The 21336-nt window shown below is 41.1% G+C and overlaps 3 protein-coding genes across 4 annotated transcripts; 1 reads left to right on the top strand and 2 right to left on the bottom strand.

Annotated features, from left to right (window-relative positions):
* Window positions 1–170: 170 nt before the first annotated feature.
* Window positions 171–10990, bottom strand: LOC140268445 (ankyrin repeat domain-containing protein 13C-like). The gene is made up of 13 exons (XM_072363306.1): window positions 10125–10990; window positions 9920–9961; window positions 8675–8779; window positions 6438–6523; window positions 6119–6164; window positions 5830–5896; window positions 5523–5667; window positions 5293–5424; window positions 4633–4794; window positions 4434–4513; window positions 4194–4292; window positions 1643–1743; window positions 171–1541 (listed from the first exon to the last, which is right to left on the bottom strand). The coding sequence occupies exons 1-13, from the start codon at window positions 10495–10497 to the stop codon at window positions 1411–1413; spliced, it is 1569 nt and encodes a 522-aa protein (XP_072219407.1). The 5' UTR covers window positions 10498–10990; the 3' UTR covers window positions 171–1410.
* Window positions 10991–11030: 40 nt separating this feature from the next.
* znf830 (zinc finger protein 830) lies at window positions 11031–12622 on the top strand. The gene has a single exon (XM_072363312.1). The coding sequence runs from the start codon at window positions 11112–11114 to the stop codon at window positions 12132–12134; it is 1023 nt and encodes a 340-aa protein (XP_072219413.1). The 5' UTR covers window positions 11031–11111; the 3' UTR covers window positions 12135–12622.
* Window positions 12390–20340, bottom strand: efcab14 (EF-hand calcium binding domain 14). Of its 2 annotated transcripts, none has more exons than XM_072363311.1 (9): window positions 19586–20340; window positions 17519–17664; window positions 17229–17374; window positions 16358–16456; window positions 16168–16275; window positions 14913–15065; window positions 14540–14642; window positions 14313–14444; window positions 12390–13887 (listed from the first exon to the last, which is right to left on the bottom strand). In XM_072363311.1, exons 1-9 carry the CDS (start codon window positions 19759–19761, stop codon window positions 13709–13711), a joined length of 1242 nt encoding a protein of 413 aa, XP_072219412.1. In that variant the 5' UTR covers window positions 19762–20340; the 3' UTR covers window positions 12390–13708. The 2 variants fall into 2 exon arrangements, with proteins under 2 accessions (XP_072219412.1, XP_072219411.1); XM_072363310.1 differs by having other exon boundaries at window positions 17519–17667.
* Between the last annotated feature and the right edge of the window lie 996 nt (window positions 20341–21336).

The following is a 21336-nucleotide window of genomic DNA, read 5'->3' on the forward strand; positions in this document are numbered from 1 at the left end:
TACCTCAAACTGGGGAAGGTGATGCAAGAAAAAAAAGTCCTTTCAGATCTGGAGGGAAACTGCTTTTTACAGCTCATTGAACCAAATGGGGACTTTTATTTATATTTTCAAAGGAAAAATAAGAAGGAAGAAGTTTGCCTTTGGCTTAACGTAATGATGCAGACACAAGATCATTGAAACATGATGCTGGTGCTTTATTTAAAGGGATGTGAAGTAGGTATGGTTGCAGTACATATTAGCTGAAGCCAGCAAAAACTCAAAGGATAAGATTATTTTCTGCCTGGACACTAAGAACATCCAGCTTAATCAACTTCACAGCTCAATTTTTCTCATTTGTTTCATATATATATATATATATATATATATATGCATATTTCAGAATAAAAGTCGTGTGCAGACTACCAACCAGAGATCATTCTTGAGCACTAAAAGTTGTTTCAAAGTGTTAGTGTTTCAGTTTTTTTTCCCTTAATCTAAAAAGCGGCGCGTCTGCAGGTAAGAAAACAAAAGTTTAGAGAGCGCAGCTTAAAGATTCGTGTGATCCATGGGGCCAACGCAGCCATAGCATGCCTTAAACATCAGTGCAGTGTTAAACCAATAAGAGTTTACCTGATATCCCTTCTGGGTTCTCCCACACACAAACCTACACAGAACAATCCTCAATACAGTACAGTTATTCACTCGCACAGAGCACAGAATTCATACTATCACAACATAACATAGAGACGGCTGAGAGGTAAGATGAGCTAACCTGAAAACACAGGAGACTGCGTCCTGTACAGGGAAAAGGCTTCAATACTGAACTGCAAATGTCTTTGTTTATGCTAAATCTTATCCCAGTGGGTTAAAAACATTCGTACGTACTTGAAATGTATTGCTACACAGTGTTACTCCTTATATATACATATATATATATATATAGATATTTATACATATATATGTATATACAGTAGGTAATATATAAATTAATGGTAAGGTCAGTTGGAGGATATAGTTATATTTGTGATTCTTTTTTGTTGTTAATTGAAGATGAGCAATGAATTATTTACATATGAAAATATTAAAACGGTGTCGCCTGACAGCTTTCACAGTAGAGGACAGCAGCAGAGAGCAGCAGCTTTACCTGCGCCGTTTGTGAACAGTGAGTACAATGAAAGCCACCCCTCCTTTCACCAAAACAATGCCAACACTCATCTCCATGTCAGATGGCACTCTGTAACATCTCCTTGCATCGATTTGCTTTGGGAACAAGCAAAATGAACAGTAACTGATCAGTAAGACCAGCACCCCTCCCCTCCCCTCCCTTTTCTTTCCCTTCCTAACAGCTAATATATATATATACACAGAATAAGACAATAAAGGAGTCTTCGGTCTTGCCGGCTTTTCCCCGCTCGTGCCCGTGTTTACGGATCAGAGGTCTGGGAAGCGACTGGGATCTTCCTTGTATTCAGCAGGGACGACGAAAATAGACTCGTCAAATTCGTCGTAGCGGAACTCCTGAAAGGTGACAGTCGCTGTGATGGTGGGGAAGACGGGGATGTCTGCAAGGCAGTAAAACAAAACAAGACAATGTCATTTTCCCCCCCATCCTCCTCTTGAAGCTGACACACTCGCAGGAATGCAGTGGTGGGTCGATACGTACCGAGTTTGACGGGAAACCCAGGGGGAAGTTTCATCTGAACAAACTCTCTGAGTTTGTTGAAGTGCTTGAACGGGGCGATGACTTCCAACACATTTAGTAACCTGGAGGCAGAGCAAAGTGAGTCGGTGGGCTTTTTTTCTTCTCCACTCAACTTACAAAAGCTCACAGAGGACGAAACGTGTCAATGGAAATAACGAGGGAATAAAGACTCTCGCTGACATATGGGTGAGGAGATGTGGGGACAACAGCTAACTGAGCTGAATAAGACTTTTATCAGTCCAAATAAATAAAAACAAGTGTAAAAAAAAAGAATTAACATGCAGCAAATGATGCATCCAGAAGCTAATCAAACTAGGTCGTCATTCGGGGCCAATATGGCCGTTGGATCTGGCCAAATCTAATCAATTCTCACAAGACTTTTTCAGGATGAGCCTTCAGACAGCAGTCAGATGGTATATAAAAGCTACAGCAACTTCAATCAGTCCTCCAGCACACACCGACTTCTTTTTCATGCCATTTCAAAGTTAGCGCATAGAGGACGCTTCCCCTGACTCTTTAGAGATGAAAACAATTAGAAGAGAGAACATTTCTAGAACTGGACCTGAACATAAAACTCCTTGAGATCAGATTTTCTTTTTTTTTTTTGGAAAAAGTGGAAATGCATTTCCTCCTGCATGCGCGGCCTCACTAAGATCCACAGCAGTGAACTTCCCGCTCTACTTCGCCAACCTGTCTCTGGATGAAAGGACCTGCTTTTATCGATGCGTTTCCCACAGTTGTGCCGACTTGCTGAACAGTAGCGGCTCTGCCCCCCCGACAGCTCCTTTAATGCTGCTAATCTGTTCAGTCAGTGAGAGCGAGAAGCAGCACCAGTGAATGACCTGTTTGCACGTGTGCAGGGCTGTTCTAGCGATATGTTACCCAGATGGAGGTGTGAGGGGGAAAAAAACAACATTTTGTTGCTTATAGCTTTAACTCCGAGCGACGTTTGTTTAAATTTGTGCTTCGAGGCAAAAACAGCGCGGCCGCTGTTTGAAGCGATGTCACTTTTCTTTGAAACGACTGCTGAAGACTTGTTTCAGCTTCAGATAAACTTTTAAGAAACATCCAATTAAATGAGAGACAAATCTACGAGTTGCAGTATGAAGAGCAGGAATTAAACTTAATGTTAACTGTTGACTTATGTTGGATTAGCACAGCCTTCACAGGACAGGATGCACATTTATCATCCAGTGTAAGAGTTTTTGATTTGATCTAATCAGCGTTCTGGCTGTCGTGGAAACAGATAAACCACTTAACTGAAAACAATATGAATACACTAATCGCTGCGATCTCGGTACAGCAGCTCAAACATATCTTAATCTTTAAGGCAGAGGCAAACAGTGGCGTCCCAATACAGCAGACGCACTGAAAAAATGACTCCATAACTCTCTGGTAAAAACAATGACTCCGTAAATAGCCGGCAGTGCAAATTAGAGGGGAGAAGACCAACCAGGCTTAAGGAAAAAAGTAATCTGCTATAAAACATAATCATTTCTCTCAAACTCCAGCACTGGTGATTTTTTTTTTTTTTTGGTTTTGTCTTTGTGATTATGACATTAAACAGAACATCATCGGAGCAGCAAACGTACTTTAAACAATTCAAAGCAGAAAATGCGAAGGAGAAAATCGCATTGAAAAGCCATTAGCTGTGATAAATAACGGGGTTTTAATGTTGTCTCCATTAAGGTTCACTCACTAGAGGGCATGAAGCAATTAAGTTACACAACACATCCCGCCGGAACCTTACATCATCATCTACCCATTTTAACTTGCGTATATCTTCTGCAGTGTGCATTTTCTCTAATCTTATTAATCTATTGAGCATCATTTTTCGCTGAAAATAAAATCAATTTGTGCATTGAAAAAAAAAAAACTCGCATTTTTTTGGTTTCTGGTATGTCAAACCAGAAAAATATACAAAAATAACTGGAAAAAATGTTTTTTTTAAGCAAAAAATCATTAATGGAGTAAATAACTGACTATCAATTTCATTTATTGTTTCCAAGTCAAATAATAACGTAGCTCAGGCAACGGGAAAACGCCAAATTTTTGTTTGCGGTCGGTCAGGAACAGTTACACAGATATGCTCGTGTGTGTAATGGACAGCCCCCCCCCCCCCCCCGCCCTGCGATGTCGCCACTCGCTGATTCCACATCACAGGAATGCTGTTTGAAGGCAAACTCCGTAGGGCTACTGCAAACGAGTAAAGGTGGAAAAACTGCATCTGAAGTGCCGTTTGGTGAATGAGAAAAAAAAGAAAAAGAAAGAAAGATTCTATTCTTTGAAAGAGGCGGCCGAGCTAAAGCATTTGTCCTCACATGAAGAAGAAGTTTGTTTTTTTTGGTTAAATACAATCTCCATCAGTGTGAAGCCTTTTCATGTATCGGGTCTTATCATCTGAATTATTTAATCTCTACTCCTTTGTCTAAAATCCCAAGTGTATTCACCCAAGATCAACGTGCACAGAAAGCTTTAAAAAGAGATCTAAGGCGGTCGGGGATATACTTACGACTCAATGCCCAGAGGGAAATCCTGGCTCATGGCTACAGTAGCTTTGAAGTTCTTTTTGCTTTCCTTACACACAAGCTCTCGGCCAAGATGAGGAGGCCTGAAGGCGCGAAGAAACACAGGCAAAAGCTCAGAGATGTATTACACTCAGCAGTTACACGGCTTTTCTTGTAGCTGCCCTGAATAAATTGGACAATTACAGCAAAGACTGACGAAACTGCAGAAAGTCTAAGATGCTTACTTTCCGTGCTCTGCAGTAATGTACTCTTCCCAAGAAATGGTGTTGGCGACTGGAGCGGTGAGGGACTGCCTCCTCACAGGCTGGGGGACACGAGAACATCAGTCATCAGCATAACCAACATAGTAAAATGTTACTTCTATTAACTGCCTGTAAATGAAACAACAACATTGAATTACTTCTTTTTTTTTTCTTTTTTTACCTCAAAATTCTGCTCACTGATGCTGCCTCCTTTACTCAGGCTCTCCATGATGGCTTTGTTCCTCAAGATGTCCTCCTCACTTAAGTGCTCCCGCCGCTTCCTTGACTCTAGCACCAGGCCGTTCACTGCATAGAAGTCAGCCAGGAAGTTTCCAACCCTCTCCTATAAAGAAAGCAAGCAGATACTGGAAGGTCAGAAGTTACCGCATCGCTTTACTTTTACTGTCAGACTTGTTGGACAGATCCCTGCTGGGCATTACTTTGAATCAAAGCCATTTTTCATTCATATTCTCATGGTCTCGTGGCTGGCATTGTGTGATCAGACTGGTGGACTTTTGAGTCACGGCTGACGAGTGGCACGGGACGTCGACCCCCCCACTGCACATGCAATGATTCATAGCAATACGGACATTCTTCAGTGAAGGAAATATGGACAAAGTAAACAACAGTCTGATGCAAAAGTCTGTGTAAGTCCAAGTAAGATACAGAGTATTCCGAAGTTCTTCACATAACCCCCACTTGAAAAAGAGGTGATGTCGTTTTAATGATAATTGTGGACTAAGACTCAATGAGACCATTCAATCCAACAGGATACACAAGCTGGTGCTTTACAGACATTTAGACTTTCATTTCTCCAAACTTAAAGAAATAGTTTTCTTACTGTTTTATCCTCTCTGAAGAGCCAGCCAATCTGACTGCGAGAGAAGGTGATGGACTTGGTGGACAGAGTGGCAGAGTAGACGTCACTGCTCATCAGAATGTCCACTTCCTCTTCGGTCTCCATCTCTGACTCCTTGGGATGACAATAACGAGTTAGACCTCGCCTATCATAACGAGCAGCTGGTGACACAGTGAAGGACGGACACAGCTCTGGTCACACCCCTCACGTACCTCGTGGTGTATTCTTTGGTAAACTTTTGCTTCGTTGTCCAGAACCACAAAGGACTGGGAGGGTGCGGCATCGCCGTTGAAAATAAAGCTCAGGTCTCCACGCTGACACTTCATATCGTTGAAGTCTATGAGGGTAGTGTCAAGTCTAAATCAAGATAGAGGACAGAGAATTGAGGGGGTGTGAAGACTGTAATGTCCTACTTAGCAGATCTAAAAGAAGTTTTTGACCTGAATGTTAGCCATTTGCTGCATTTTAACGCTTTCTTACAGGTTCGGGAACAGCCTTTATCTGACATCTCCGCCTTACCTGATGTTGATGCCCTGCTTGTAGATTTTACAGGCGTCGGATGGCAGCATCCGGGACAGCAAAGGCACTATGACAGAAAAGTGCTGAATGAGTTAATCTGTGGTGGATGAACTATGCTTAACAGACACAGATTGAGCCATTTTAACAAATTACCCCAAAAACAGAGGGCCGGTCTTATCGACTATCACATGTTTAACAGGGTCTTAGAATAGGGTTTGTACATCACATTTATGTTTGTGAAAAAAAATAACGATATTATATAGTGTGAATATGTAATAATAAATCTTACCCCAGCTCTGAAAGTCCCAATGCAGCTCCAGGTAAAAATCACCAAGCTGCAAATGAAAAATAAATACATAAATAATAAAAAAAAACCCACAAATTTATGTTTAACTGAAGGATTCATCTGATATGTTCAACAGAAGAGAAAAAAAAAAGCACGGGGCTGTTAAGATTTACAGGAATATGTTTGATTATTTACTGTGTAACCTCAGGCTGAAGTCAGGACATTTTTTATTAATTCCAATGGCGCAGATTCATAGCAGTGGCACGCATGAGCTTGAAGTGTCAGTGACGTCTGTATAAGTGAAGCCAGCTGTGATCCTCACCTCCCTGAGGGCTTTGAGTAATTTTGGCCTCTTGTCCTCCACACTCTCCCTTGACTGCTGCTTCAACTTGCGCAGTATTGCTGTGACTGGGGAAAAAGAACAGGAATTATTCAGCACAGAAACATACAAAAGCACAGGGAAGTTGCTGAGTGCATCCACTGTTGTAAGGCATGTGTTCAACTTTCCACTTGCACTTTGTTCTCTGCAGGCCTCAATGAATGGATTCAGCTTGCTTCCCCAATTAGAACAAATCTATGTACAGCTACAATATCTGTTTGAGATAGCCTTGGTATCGGCTACTACTCAGTGCCAGCCGTTTTAGGTAAATCTATCAAATCTAACATAAATCAATACTTAAGTCTTAGGTTCTTCCATAAATGGAATATTAACCCTCATCGAGTTAATAAGATTCTGTATTTATAGCAAAAAATACGTAAACCCAGTTTAAAGAGAATCTAACCAAACTGACACAGTTTTTTTGAGTGCTTACAACAAAAACTGAACATTATAGGCAGCATAAAAGTATGGCAGTAGTAAATGATTACATTCGAGTGAAAAGGTGCGTCCCAAAGTGATCATTAAGTGTCCATCCTCATTTCATTTTTGCTTCAAAATTCATCATTGTTCACCCTCTCGTCCCAAAAGTTTTGGATGATCGAGTGTATAATAATAACAGTGCAATAAGCCACATATTACTGCAAAGGCACCGACCGCAACAACTCAATAAGCAGATATAAGTCATTAGCTCGTAAAGTACATGTGTGTCTCTCATGTCTCTGAGAAACTGAGCAGTGACCCATTAATGATACCAGACGGACAGTAAGTCAGCACATCTTGGTGCGTCCTGGTTAGTTCAGCCAGGACTGAGAATGGATCTGACTGGGCGAGGCAGTGCTGACAAGGCGCTCGCACCACGTCATTTCCACAAAGAACACGAGCTGCTGATACAACGTACACAGGACTAAAGGCAAAAAGTGATGACAACACTGCAGTGTCATATGAAAAGTTGTATCACACAAACCCTATTTCTCATTCTCGCTATGTGCTTCTAGCTGTGTGCCGCACGCTATTTAAGCAGAAATCTAAAGCTAAATATCCTGCTGTGTCACTAGAGCATGACTTTCCATGTCCTTGCTGATGATGTGAACATACCCAGTCCCCTCCTCCCCCCCCCGCGGCCCCATGTGAGAGATGTGACCTTCTCAAAGTAAAGCGCCAGGTCCCAGTCCCTGTCCACAGTCAGTCTGCCATGACAGGCAAAGATAGCTGAGATGCATACTAACAAGGTTTGGGTTTTTTTTTTTGGTCATACTGCCAGGCCTCATAGCTTCCACTGCAGGCAATGAAAGGAGAAGATGCTGATGATTCACAGTTATATCACCTATACAGCCAAAAGCCACCATCTAAAAGCGTCAGTTTAGCACAGCAAGAAAAACAGATTATAAAGGACTCTGTCCCTTTACGACAACGTATCTTCAGTAAAACATAGAGAATTGACACCAAACCTATAGCGAGGAAAGACTCCTCGTTCAGTAGGCACCTTCGACATGTCAAATAACTTGTTTCACTGGATGTAAAATGTAAAAGCAATAGCATCACAGCACAGGGCTGTAAGCTCAGGGCTTCCTAATATTATAAGCTGTGGCACAGGCAGCTTTCCAGCCCATCTGGATGCTCTGAGCTAATCCCTACCTTTAGCTTTTGAACTGGGCTGACCAGATAGCAGCTGCCATGTTTCCATGTTTCATAAAAAGGTATTTCGACATTACTATACCGTGACCTCCAACTGTATTAAAACCCTTTGATTTGAAACTTTTTTTAAAAAAAACCATGAAGTTGACAAGTTCAATGTGTAAAATGACAATGTTTCTTTAAAGAGAAGACTTGATATGGGAAATAATAATATAAAATAACTATTTTAGCAGGAAATAATATTGGATTCAGACCCCCCCACCTCCCCCTCAAAAGCAGAGTCGTTAAACGGAATACTTTTCTTTCTGAACACATGACAGCCATCAAAGCTGACACCTAACAGCACGGCTGCAAAATAAGCATTCAAACAGAAAGCCATTCCAGTTGTCAGAATAACCAAATCACAAATAGCAAAAGGCATCCACCCTCAGACGGAAGGCATCCATTCCGAATGTGAAAACATAGAGACTACATGATTGCAGGTATGCCACTGAGATTACATCGAAACATGAAAAACTCAGAAGAGCAGCACTGGCATAACTTACTCATCTGCCTGTCACCGTAGCTGATGGCTTCTGCAAGGGGACTCCATCCCTGTGCGTTCTTTATCTTTACAGGTGCATTATGGGCCAGGAGCAGGAGAGCACACTCTGAAAGAGAAAACGCACACGATATCAGTGACAAATGCAACGCGCTCTACATCAATAATCTGTTCTATGAACTGTTAAACAGACATGCCGGACGGTTTGTTGCAACGAGCCCCGTAACAGAGACATGTCACAAGCAACCTTCAAACAATCAGATCAACTGAGCGCTAAAAGTCAGTGTGTAGGTGCCACCAATATGGAACACTGTCCCATCTAAAAGCCACGGATGCTAGTACAGGACACCGACTGACCAAAGTTCTCAGTTTAGGCCACAAACAAGATAGCGTCTCTCATGACTGGGATATCGGAAATCTTGTCCCTCAGTGTACGTAAAGTTTGCAGCCACCACTTTCCATCCAGATGCATAGTTTAGCAGGCTACTAAACGTCCTACACTGATAAAGCTAGCACTCATGCTAGCGCTGTGCATTTAACTGCTCACAACGTCAACATGAACAGCTGTGGAATGTTATATTTGTTCTTCTGTTTCATTTTAATTAAAATTCAAGGAAAGACACCATTTAAAACACGTGTTTTTATAATAAAGAAATCCACAATCAGACAAAACTCAGCGAGTAATTCTGTTTGCAAGTTGTGATCAATTTCTTGACCAAACTAATCCAGATTCCAATCTAATTCCTTGTTTCTCCGTTTTTCCAGTCTTAATGATTTCTTAAGTTTTGAAGAGTGGAGATTTTTTTATTGTGTACAAAGTATAAAAGCCCTTTGAAGCAAAATCCTAATTTTGCTACTATCTTACTTAATTTACAGTTGCCTTTGTCCTCATGAAATGGCTTTTTTTGTGAGTGATCCATGTGGCTCCATCTCAGTTTAATTACTGTGTAGTATGAAGATTATTTAATGCCAAGTCTACAAAGGTCGGATAAGACATGGTAAGGACAGCAGAAATATAAAGACCATTACGAAAAGGGGCATTTCAGTAGAATTCAAAAAGTTAATTCAATAAAGCCACATTAATGACAGCAACAAGTTCATGGGACAGAAAACATTTACCCCAATTACATGTGCTCTGGAAGATACTGACTTTGGATGATTCTGGTTTATTTTGTGCTTGTCAAAAGATTGTTAGGGTTAAAAAAAAAAACAATTGCATTCATTTCATTCTGATGAAATTCAGCTTTACCTTTGTGGCCCAGCATCACAGCCAGGTGGAGAGGTGTGTTTCCTGCAGAGATAAAAAAAAAATAAAATAAAAAATGAGCCCATGTCCGCAGTGCAAATAAATGCAAACATTGCTGATCCTTTAAAAAATGCATTCAGAAACACTGGGTGCATAAAGCACTTGAACGGGTCACTCATATACACTCAGGTAATAGCATGAAGCTTACCATGGACATCTTTCTGAGAGATGCTATGGGTCCTGATGAGAGAGGAGAGCCGACGTACGTCTCCTTTGAACACGCATTCGTGAACAGGGAACTCCAGGTCCTCACTTGTCAAGATTATTGGGTTCTTGTTGTCATCACTGACAACTGATGAGTTGCCGTTGATGTTGTTTTCATTGAGTTGTTGTTGTTGTTGTTGTTGCTGAAGTGCCAAGGTTTTGACTGATTTATGAAAAGCCTTGTTTGACTTGAAATGGTTACTGGTACCGTTAGGAATCGTCCCGTTAGAGGTTTCATCGCACGTGTCCATTATTTCCTCATTTTTGTTTGCTTTGTTGTGGTTCTTCCGCATGGTGCGTATCTTTTCACCTGTCATGATGACTACTGTACTTTAATTACTAGGCTACAAGCTGGTAATACTGTGGTGGTGGTGTTATTTTGGGAGCTAGTCAGTATGAACAAAATACGCAAATTAAAAATCTAAACCAACGGCTATTGTTTCTCCTAGTTGATTGTTTTCTATGAATCAAATAACGTTACACCTGCTGCCCGACTCAAAGACAACATTAGCCCCCAAATGCCTTTAGCTTGCTAGCCCCCAATAAAACTAGATGGATGTGGTGGGTGCGGCGATGAAAACAGAAATTAATGCTAAACTTAACAGAACTCACACGCACAAAATGAACATAAAGCTAAGAATGAGACCGAGTGACAAACGACTACATTATTGTCTCTTCAATCGCCTCTCAAAAAATACCTTCCAAACCAGAATCGATTTACTCTGCGGCAGAAATCGTGCGGACGGGTTTGTAGAATAAACCAGCAGAGCTAACATTAATGCTAGCGCCACCAGAAGGTTACAAATCTCGCGAGAGATTTCATCTCAGTTTGAACGCGAGTTAACACAATTGTGTCATATTTATGGGACGCAGGCTATTGTAGGAAGCGAGTCGCTAGCTACCTAGCTAACAAGCTGCGTCGTTATCGAGAATGGCAACTTCCAAGAAGGGGAAGAAAGTTGTAAATCAAGAAGAACTCCGGCGGTTGATGAGGGAGAAACAAAAGCAAAATGCAGATAAAAAGCGTGTTGAGTCTCCGTTTGCTAAATATAGCAGTCTTGGCCACCTCAGTTGTGTCCTGTGCAATGTGCAGGTGAAGTCTGAACTACTGTGGCCTGCTCATATTCTTGGGAAACAGCATAAAGAAAAGGTTGCTGAGCTGAAGGGAGCAAAGAGTCAACAAGTGGTACCACAGAGTGAAACGGTGAAGAGGAAAGCTCCGGATAACGAGAATGTTATTGTAAAAAAGGCCAAACCAGCTGCGAGTGCGGGCCAGTCTGGCTCAGGGCTGCCAGGGGACTTTTTTGAGAAATCTGACGATAAGACAACTGATTCTACCAAAAAGTCTGCAGGACTGAGTCTGTTGGCTGGAGTTTATAACGAGGATGATGGAGGTACTGAAGAGGCCGGTGAGGCTAATCCCACTACCAAGAAAGTTGAAGGTACAGGACTGCCAGCGGACTTCTTTGACAGCTCTATTCCACCCACACCCGCCATCTCCCACTCAGGATCCATCGTCAAAGCAGATGTGCAAGAAAAGAGCACCGAAAAGAAAGACAACACAGCCGAGGCGTTGCCTGAGGGCTTCTTTGACGATCCAGTCAGAGATGCCAAAGTGCGCAACGTTGAAGCACCCAAGGATCAAATGGACAAGGAGTGGGAAGAGTTTCAGAAGGAGATAAGACAGGTGAACACAAAGTCAGAGGCCATCGTGGCGGAGGACGACGAAGAAGGGCGCCTTGAACGTCAGATCGACGAAATTGATGAACAAATCCAGTGTTACAAAAGGGTGGAGCTGCTGAGAGACAAACGGGATGTGGTGAAAAGCAAGCCTCTGTCTAGAAAGCATAAACAAATGGAGATTGAAGAAAGCATTGAAGAAGAGGGGGAGGATGAAGAAGAGTTGCTAGGGCTTTTGGCCCAGGACTGGAGGGCTAAAGGGGCTCTGGCTTAAGTTGTTCCAGAATTTAGCCATGTGTGATTGAACTCATCTTTGTCCAGATTACTGAAAAAGAAAACCGTTCTTAAAGAGGAATTGTTTAGTACAAAGATATCAACTGCTCAAGTATTGTATATAAGTTTGGTAAGACTTTAACTGCATGTACTCTTGTATTTCCGAGTGGGTTATGTGTGATTGCAACATCCTAGTAAAACGTGCCACAGAAAGACGAGGCTTCTCGGTCTATGACTTTAAACAAGAAGCAGAGCAAACTTTTAACTGTCTTTATTAATTGGTGCTCCAACAAAAAGACATTCATAAACCCCCCCCCATGTACAGCAGCAGTGTGGATCCAAAATCTAAGTCATGGTGACCACAGCTGTCGCATTTTAAGCTCGAGAAACCATTGTCCAGCAAAAACAAGTACGGTAGTCGACTATGTTGAATTTTTAAATAATTTGATGTTACATGAAAAGCAACATGCAAAGCACAACTGAATTATATATATATAAAAAAAAAAAACCTTGAATAGATTTGAACAACCCAACCCCCTGCACAAGATAACAACACATTTTTACAGAGCACAATTAAGTCAGAATATGACAGTTTTGTTATGTAAATACACAATTATTAGGCCTTTAAAATGCAATAAAATCAATCAAGTAAAGAGTGAGTCAGTGCATCTTACACTACCTGTTACATATTGTGAGCTTGGTGTTCCTTCCTACCCTTACCACCACAAACAAGCCATTTCTTTGCCTTTCTTTGTTATTGCTACATGTGCCTCAAGAATAACTACCTGTGACTCAAAGTGTTCGTAGCCCTTCAAATCTGCAGAACATCGAGAGAAAAATGCAAAACACAGCAAGCAAAGAAACTAGACAAACGCACACATGAATTAACCACGTGATTCCATTACAACTTGGTAAAGATAAATGAGGAAAAACAAAGCAAAACCAAACTTTTTGTTTTAGCTTAGAAAAGAAGCATACAAAAGTCTCGACTCTTACGCTCGCTCGTTTGTTTCAGATAAGTTAGGAAACCGTCTAAAAATGCAACCAATGTTCGACAACAACTGTTTCTAGTAGTCATTTGTAAACATTAATAAAATTATTCTTCAATCCTATAAATAAGGTTCAGGTGACGTGGACCAAGTGTTTGTGAGGACAACTGATAACTAACGTCTACGACAGTTCAATAAACTAAATGATTACATTGAAATGAGAGGTAAAAAAAAAAAAAGTACACTGAACACAACAAGTCAAAGATTAAGGATGAGGAATGGGATTCAAAATCCGCACTGTTTATCAGTGGAATATTAATAATATGAACAAAGGAGGTGAATATTTCCATTTCAGATACTCAGGGCTTACTGTTTAAAATAAAGGAAATGGTTAATGATGATGGCTTACATTATGTGTGACGGGATGTGCGGGGGTGGGAGTAGAGGGCACACCAGCGCCACTTTTTCTACAATCGGCATGATAAATATTCAGTTCACAAAAGTGCAGCAATTCCGCAAAAGAGCTGGGAGCCCCAGACCCTGCTGGGTATTCAATACTGTTCGTTGGCGTGAGCGATGGCGTTGCTCACAAGCCCACAGCAGCGGTCAGCTCCATCAGGGAGTACCTCTGGTCCCCGTCATCGTCGAAGCACTCCATGGCACGTTCGCTGGGAAGCGACGCTCCAAATACTTTCTCCAGGTGTTGATAGGTAAGTCCGAGTGAATTGCGTCCAACACCTGCCTGCTGGAAGATCTCTTCCAAGTCTGTGAAAAGAGTAAAAAAGAAAAATCTAGTTGAGCTTCGTTTTCTTTTTTTCTTTAAGAGATATCCATATTTGTTTGGAAGACCCTTTAGTGCCATATCTGTCTGGTAAATACACAGCTACCACCTGCAGCCTGATGAGAAGAATTCACATACCAGCACCTCCAAAGCTCATTAATTAACATAAGATGTGTCATTTGTTGAATATGGACTACATGCTTGACTTGTTTGTTGGCGAAGAAGAATAACTTCCTCAAGTCTTAGTATCAGACTAATTAGAGCCAGGCAACAAAGCAGCGAGTTACTGTACTTTCACCTGGAATTAATCTTCCCACTTAAAAAAAAAAAAAAAAAGAGCAAACGGGTGTATTTCTCAAAACTCCAAATTGTTAGCTGTAATAAAATGGTGAGAGATAGTCGTGTGCACCTTTCATAGAACTGACGCCACGAAGGGAAACTCTCTTTAGACATTTGGACCCAGCGGCTCTCTTTGACCGGTTCGGAGTTAAGAAGCGAGGACGTCTGCTCGTCGGTGACTCTGTCAGCGGTGTTGACGCCTCTGTCAAAAGGACCGCAGAAAGCAACATGACATTGAAAGACAGAACAAAGAAAGCCACAGTGACAAAAAAAAAAAAGCTTTATCATATTCCGTACCCTTCACATCCACAGGCGTTGCTTTGGTTGTAGCGGCTTCTTTCGCCGTCTCACTTTCTGGATGTTCGCTGCCGTTGGCCTGTGGCGCCTCCGCATCGTTATTCTGCAGCCACAACAAGCACAAAGCGGAAAATAACTATGCGGAATTGAACTTCCTTGGCCTATTACAGGCCGTGATACCGCTCAAACGGGGTATGAGCCATCACATGCAGCGGATGTCTCACTCAGATCTAATCCTCTACTGTGAACAGATCTTTCACCATCCTAACAGAAAGAACAACCACCAACAGCGCAGACATTTCCTGCCAACATGGCAGTGGAATCCCATGATTACGCTTGGGTCAGCACAACGAGAAAAAGTCACGTTACTCACGCTGTGTTTCGACCCGTTCTCCAGTGAGGCGACTCTCTGATGGAGATCTGCAACAGTAGAGAGGAGGATGTGGATTTGCTCATCAGTCCACGTGTGGTGCTGCTCCTCTGTCTTGTTGACCTCCCCCATGGCTCTTCTGAGGTCTGTTATGTCCTATTAAAGTATACAAATGTAAACTGGCTTGCAGTTCGTAGACAGCAAATAATGTACAAAGTCAGTCAAATGTTTAAGTAAGATCTCAGCCGGCTACTTAGCAACTTATCACAATCTACAAAATGACCCAAAGTCATGGCATAAGAAACATATCAGCGTGTGATTATTGGTACTTTAATAAAACAGTACATTCAGCAGTTCTTTCAGATATTTGACCTAGTTTCAGTTGCAAACTAAAACATCTAAGCTCCCAAAATAGATTGGCACTTGTTTCATGTATTATGAATGCCTACCCAAGGCATAGATCTAAGAAATGACAGGACGCTCTTATCCCGATGACTCCTTTACATCAGCTTGACAGGAACTGCAAAGCATGCTGGCAAAGCTTCCGTGCGTGGGTTAACACACTAATTAATCTTTCCATGGCAGCGATCACCACGGCCCTGCGTTTGGATTCCTGCCACGACTGGGCTCATCAGAGCCATCCGGGTCATATGGAAGTGGATTTGCCTCCATTCAGAATGAGACAAATTTGCAAATGCACCACTACCATCAGCAACAGAGGATGAAGGACTATTGCACACTGGTTACGTCATTTTATTTAACAAATATAACTAAGAACAAGGCGATTTTAAGCAGTTGTATGTACGCCACCATCTCCAGGCATAATACGCAAAGCAATAAGAAAAGCTGAGCAGAACACCATTTGCTGCATCCCTAAAGATCCTAGAAAAAAATCCTTCAGCTTTTCTCACGTGAAACATGAGTTTGAGGCCCTAAACTATTTATGCAGGGCCAAAGAAATTCTTCACTATGGAAACAATGCAGCTTGAAAAGCAGATTAATTTATAAATAGATTATTCTGCCTCTCACAGCAGACGATACTCATCATCACTCTAACTGTACTATGGGAAGCACACTGTTGATCTGTTGATCCACTCTGACATATGAATGAATCTATCATGCCAGAAAAAAAACATGCGATGTAATCTCAAAGTATTCAGATTTCCAAGCAATTGAATCTCAGCAAGCCACTGCACCATCAGCTGGCTGTTCGTGGTTAAAAATCAAACTATGATAAATATCTCTGGCACCAAATTACCATCGTCTTCTTCAAGTCATCGTCTCTCTTCTGATTTTCAAGAGCAGCCTGCATAGTCTTAACGTCATGTTGTACACTTGTTAGCGTGCTCCCAATTGTAGCAACACTCTGGAAAACAAGGATATTTGCAAAGTCAGTTATCGAAATCCTTCCAAACCATCTTTCCAAATCCGGTCTCTTTTGGTTTTACCTTTTGAAGCTCTTCGACTGTTGTGGGGAGGCCGATTAAATCAGCAGCCGATTTCAAGTTGACCTTTAAATGGTTAACAGCAGAGTCCAGTAAAGTGATCTGGGGGAGGGTGAAGTAAACCATCAAGTTACAGCTGAAAGATACTGTTTCCAGCACGAGTGCAATTTTTTTGAGTCCACAGTGCAAAAACAAATAGTATTAAGTGTTAATCCCAACTGTTCTGATGAGGCGCTCTTTGAGTAGTGTTATACTAACGCGTCTCTACATAAGTCTGGATTTCCAAGTGGGTTAGCAGGCATGAGATTATCAACAACGACAGCTTCGGTCTGGTAAAGTGAGGGCATTTTTATGTTAATGGTCTCATGGCTTCATTCAGAAAGAACAGCAACTACTGGAACGCGCGCTATTTGTGATTTGTCTCTTAAGGATTCTCTGCGAAACTTAAACTGCTCCTGTAGATACTCAGCAGAAATTTCCTCTGTAAACTAACCCGCTGTTGCTGTGTATGCAGCTCACACCTGAACCGTGTTAAACGTGATCATGTTGGGAGGTCATTAAGACAAAACACTGCACATTTCAACTGCCATCAGGTAAATGGAAAGGCCTGCATGAAAGGACGGGGCTTTAAAAAAGCCACAGCTTGCACAATTTCTGTTTGCAAGAACAAAAAGACATCACTGACTGATACTGTTGGCATCATTTTTGCTCTGCATCACATGACTGTGGCTGCAGTGTATCAAAGTCCATAAACTTTAATAATTTTAAGCAGAATTAGTCTGACCCGAACAGCTTACGACAGAGAGCAATGCCTTATATGACTGTGGGCTTTAAGGAGGGTTCCTTAGACCTTCAAGCACCCATCACAACTAACCTTTCTGTTCATTTCTGTAAAGTTGGACCAGAGTTTGTTCAGCCCCTTGCTCCCGTTCTCAATGTCATCAATCTTTCTTTCCTTCTTTTTCAGGTCTTCACTTAGTTTTGGTATTTCACTCGATGACGCCTTCTGGCTGGATTCCACTGTAACAAAAGCAATACAGTATGTAAGCAGTGTTAAACACAAATGGACTTATGGCCACTTAGCCAGCATATAAAAAGGCTTAGGTGTCTAAAGGGTACTGTGTTGTTTATGACCATCACCGGGCAATTGATGGTTGGACTTACTGCTGTGCAGCTTCTCTTTCAGAGAGTCTAGGTCTTCTTTCAGAGCAATCTGCATCCATATGAGTCCAGCACAGGCCATGACACAGGCAGCAAGTATGATGAACAAAAACAAGGGGTAGCACACATTGCAGCACTGCGTGTAGCTTCTTCTGTAAGGAGAAGGAACATGATAACGTTAGACAGCACAACTTCTTTCATTTTTAATGAGAGGGATATTTTCAGAGGGCTGTGTGTCACGGGAATGATGAAGATTACTTAAAAGAATTGTTCATTAGAATAAGTACAGCCACATACTACACCATCCTATCATACTCATGCTGTGTAATTTCTCTTAATGACTATGATAATGTCAGTCTGTTATCAACAGCTGAGGAAAATCCCCAAGATTTTGCTGCAGTGCGTGCAGCTGAAGAACAGTCTTTGTTCAGAAGTTGATTTTTAAATTAAATGGTGACAAATTAATTTGCAATATTATTTGAACTTAAACAATCAGCTCTGTCATCGTTTTTCATGGGATGTTTGGCTCGTCCACCTTTTTATGCGGCGATGTTTTCCGTTTTAAAATCTCCACTCCTGTACTGCAGGGGAGAAAGAACGTGACGTAATGAAGAGTATCTAATGCATTTGTTTCATTTTTAATGAGTGAGAGTGGGCAGTCCAGTCGTCCATTTTCTATATCCATCCACTTTCTATACCCACTTAATCCAACTTAGGGTTGCAGGGGGGCTGAAGTCTATCCCTGCTGTCATTGGGCGAGAGGCAGGGTACACCCTGGAAAGGTCACCAGTCCATCACAGGGCCACACAGAGACAAACGACCACACACTCACTCCTAGGGACAATTTAGAGACACCAATAACATGCATGTTTTTGGATGGTGGGCAGAAGCCGGAGTACCTGGAGAGAACCCATGCATACACGGGGCGAACATGCAAACTCCACACATAAAGTTCCCCCAGATATTATATGTAATCAGGCTCCTTTGCCTGTATTACACAAAGGAAAACAGAACAAATAGCTTTGTTTACATCTTTTGCTTTTTCCGGTTCTGTAGTTTAGAACAAAAATACTCCCAAATAGGTGACTTTGTATTCTTTTTTACCCCTCACATAATGGTGTGTGGGGACTATGGACTCCACCCATGACTTCTCAGCTGCCCTTATGAGAATATGATGGCATGTCACACCGTGATGGATGCTATGATGGGAGCCCCGTCTTATAATGCTCTCCCAGTACCTCTGCCTATAGCCATTGATACCTGGTTAGCTTTTGTTTTGTTTGTCAAAAAACTTCTAAATCTATAGGAGAAGGAAAGTGATGGAGACAAGTGATGGAGTAAAGTGTTTGACAAGGTGGACGTTACAGAGACTTATTGAATTATCCTTTCAAAAGCAAGATTGGTTTATTAATAAGGCGATATTGTGCCAAAATCTGATCCGAGCAAACTTTAACACTCTTAACTTGGTCGATTTATAAAAGTAAACTAATCACAATATCTCCAAATACATTTAGCAGTGTGTTTATAGAGTTAAATGCAGAGGGTTTTTGTTGAGGCACTACTTTGATAAAAGATTTTGGAATAATGATGCCCAGTTAGAAAATATTATAACTTGGATTTTGGATTAAGGTTGAAACAAGTGAGTGACTTGACACTCCAGTGCCAAAAGTTTAATGCTTATTTAAATGCATTTTTTATTGTTAAAAGAACAGAAGATCCCACTCTATTTGTTTTGGTTGTGTAGTTTGATTTTATATATGCTTCATTTGTTGAAAATATTTCAATATTCTTTCCAAATTCCAGTAAAAACGTCTAAAAGAATAGACTTTTTTTTCCTTTTAAATATTTAAAGGGTGTATTTGTGTCATTACATTATTAATGGCGTGATTTGATCTCGGTAATGTATCGGTCAAAGAGTCAGGCGTAAATTAATTTGTTTTAACATGAAAATTGCACTTCAAACGTCTTAATATTTGCTTTGGACATTATTTAAAGGCAACAATTGAATGAAGAAGAAGTAACTGAAAAAAAGGCAACCATTCATAACACTTCTATAAACAGATCACTCACTTCCCAAAGTTAGCTCCGCTGTTCAGGTTGTTGAAATCATCCTCTTCCGAACTCGAGTCCGACTCCGAACCTGGTGGTTCGGTTCGGAGAAGTCGATGACCAGACCCCTTTTTGGTCTTCTTTCTCTTACTGTCTCCGAGTCCGATCAAGGCATTCAGCTCTTTCCTCTTCTTCATCTTCTTTTGGGGGGTCAGCGAACCCGCCGAGCCCGATTTAAAACCGACTAAATCCAACGTTTTGTCCAGTTTGGTGGATGTTGTCGTTTATTTAGCCGCTAAGCTAAGGTTTCTTGGTAGCTTTAATTTCAACCCCGTATCGGAGCAAACGGATATAAACACATCGGGCTTTGCCTGATGGTTGATTTGTCTTACGCATAACACATAAAATAGTCAGTAACTGATCGGCATTCTTTTACACTCCCCAACCAGCTTATCTGAAACAACTTCTTCTACGAGCTGCTAGGTTATTACGTCTGTTTAGCTAACTCTCTTAGCATGTAACACCTTGCTAACGTTTGCTAACCGAGGCTGTTGTCGTTACTGTGCTCTCACATCTTCTTCGTGAGCTTTCAATGACTTTCTCCGACGTCGTTCATTTTGGAAAAGCTCCGAAAAGTTTTTAAATAGCTGTATAAAACATTACAATAATATAATCGAATTATGCGGCACTCTATTTCCGGAGATTTGTCCTAATACTGGTATTGTTTAGGCAGGACCAAGCCGTCCAAATAACCTCACAGCTGATTGGTGCAATGACATAGCTACAACTTCCTGTGCCTGGTTTTGACAAGGAACTACATGGCACGCTACACCGTAGACATATATGCGCTACACTGTCCGAAAAGACGGCCTGCCTTTCATTGCTAGTGGTTACAGTTCTGAATTAGTTTACTAAATGACAGTTTGTTTTTTAAGTTGGCAAAGACTTCTTCTTATGTATTGCTAAACAGATCTAACAGTCAATGCACGTGCAAGTTTATTTCCAAAAGAAAATAGGTCGTGTTTATAGTTTTTTTTAAATCATTATTTTAATAGATTATTTTATCTTAGACACGTGTAGTATAACACCACTACGTTTTGTGTTGACTGAATAATATAGTGTGATATGAATTTATGTAATCTTACAGTTGCTAATGTTCATTTTAAAATGAGGGGTTGACCCATGAGATCAAACAGAAATTCGAACAAAGTTTGATATGTAATTCAAAAACTTGTTTTAAGCAAAAACTTGAGATGCTGTAAAGAATTTTGATTTTTTTTTAAATTATACGTGGGTATTGTGTACCATTTGTATTGCAATTTATGTAGTTTTGAAAGCAATGTGTATTCCTAGACTGCAGTTTCTTGTTTTCATTCTTTTAATCTTTTGATGATTGTTTTTATACTGTAAAAGACCTAATTTAAACGTATTTGATTAAAATACTGTTCACAAAAGAACGGTGAACTCCCCCCCATCTGCCTAGCCTACAGACTCTTGCCAGCTTGGTGTAAGTGTTTGCAAAATATTCAAATTAATTCAACACTTTCTATGAAACAGCATTGATATTATTTTGATCGTTTCATTGTATCAAGGCCTGCATGAAGCTTGTCATAAATCCTGTGACCTAGAGGGCCACTGGCTGACCCAGCAAGAGACATGGGCAGAACAGAGGCAAGGTCGCTGCACACTGGCCTTTAGCCCCTTTTCATTGAAAACAGACTCCCACTGGCCTGTTCTTGGCTTTGAAATATGTTCTTTTATGTGGTTGCCCC

Source organism: Leuresthes tenuis, unplaced genomic scaffold (genome assembly GCF_036924035.1).
Source record: "Leuresthes tenuis unplaced genomic scaffold, fLeuTen1.0.hap1 SCAF_14, whole genome shotgun sequence".
NCBI lineage: Eukaryota > Metazoa > Chordata > Actinopteri > Atheriniformes > Atherinopsidae > Leuresthes > Leuresthes tenuis.

Bases quoted from the DNA above. Each gene is read 5' to 3' on its own strand.
- LOC140268445 (XM_072363306.1), bottom strand. From the start codon at position 10,497: ATGACAGGTGAAAAGATACGCACCATGCGGAAGAACCACAACAAAGCA. The intron at 6,165-6,437 runs GTGAGGATCACA...TTTCATTTGCAG, and splicing joins TACTCAAAGCCCTCAGGGAG to CTTGGTGATTTTTACCTGGA. The intron at 4,293-4,433 runs GTAAGCATCTTA...TCGCGCCTTCAG, and splicing joins ATTACTGCAGAGCACGGAAA to GCCTCCTCATCTTGGCCGAG.
- efcab14 (XM_072363310.1), bottom strand. From the start codon at position 19,761: ATGAAGAAGAGGAAAGAGCTGAATGCCTTGATCGGACTCGGAGACAGT. The intron at 16,457-17,228 runs GTTAGTTGTGAT...ACCCTCCCCCAG, and splicing joins TTACAGAAATGAACAGAAAG to ATCACTTTACTGGACTCTGC. The intron at 15,066-16,167 runs GTAATTTGGTGC...ATACTTTAATAG, and splicing joins ATGACTTGAAGAAGACGATG to GACATAACAGACCTCAGAAG.
- znf830 (XM_072363312.1), top strand. From the start codon at position 11,112: ATGGCAACTTCCAAGAAGGGGAAGAAAGTTGTAAATCAAGAAGAACTC.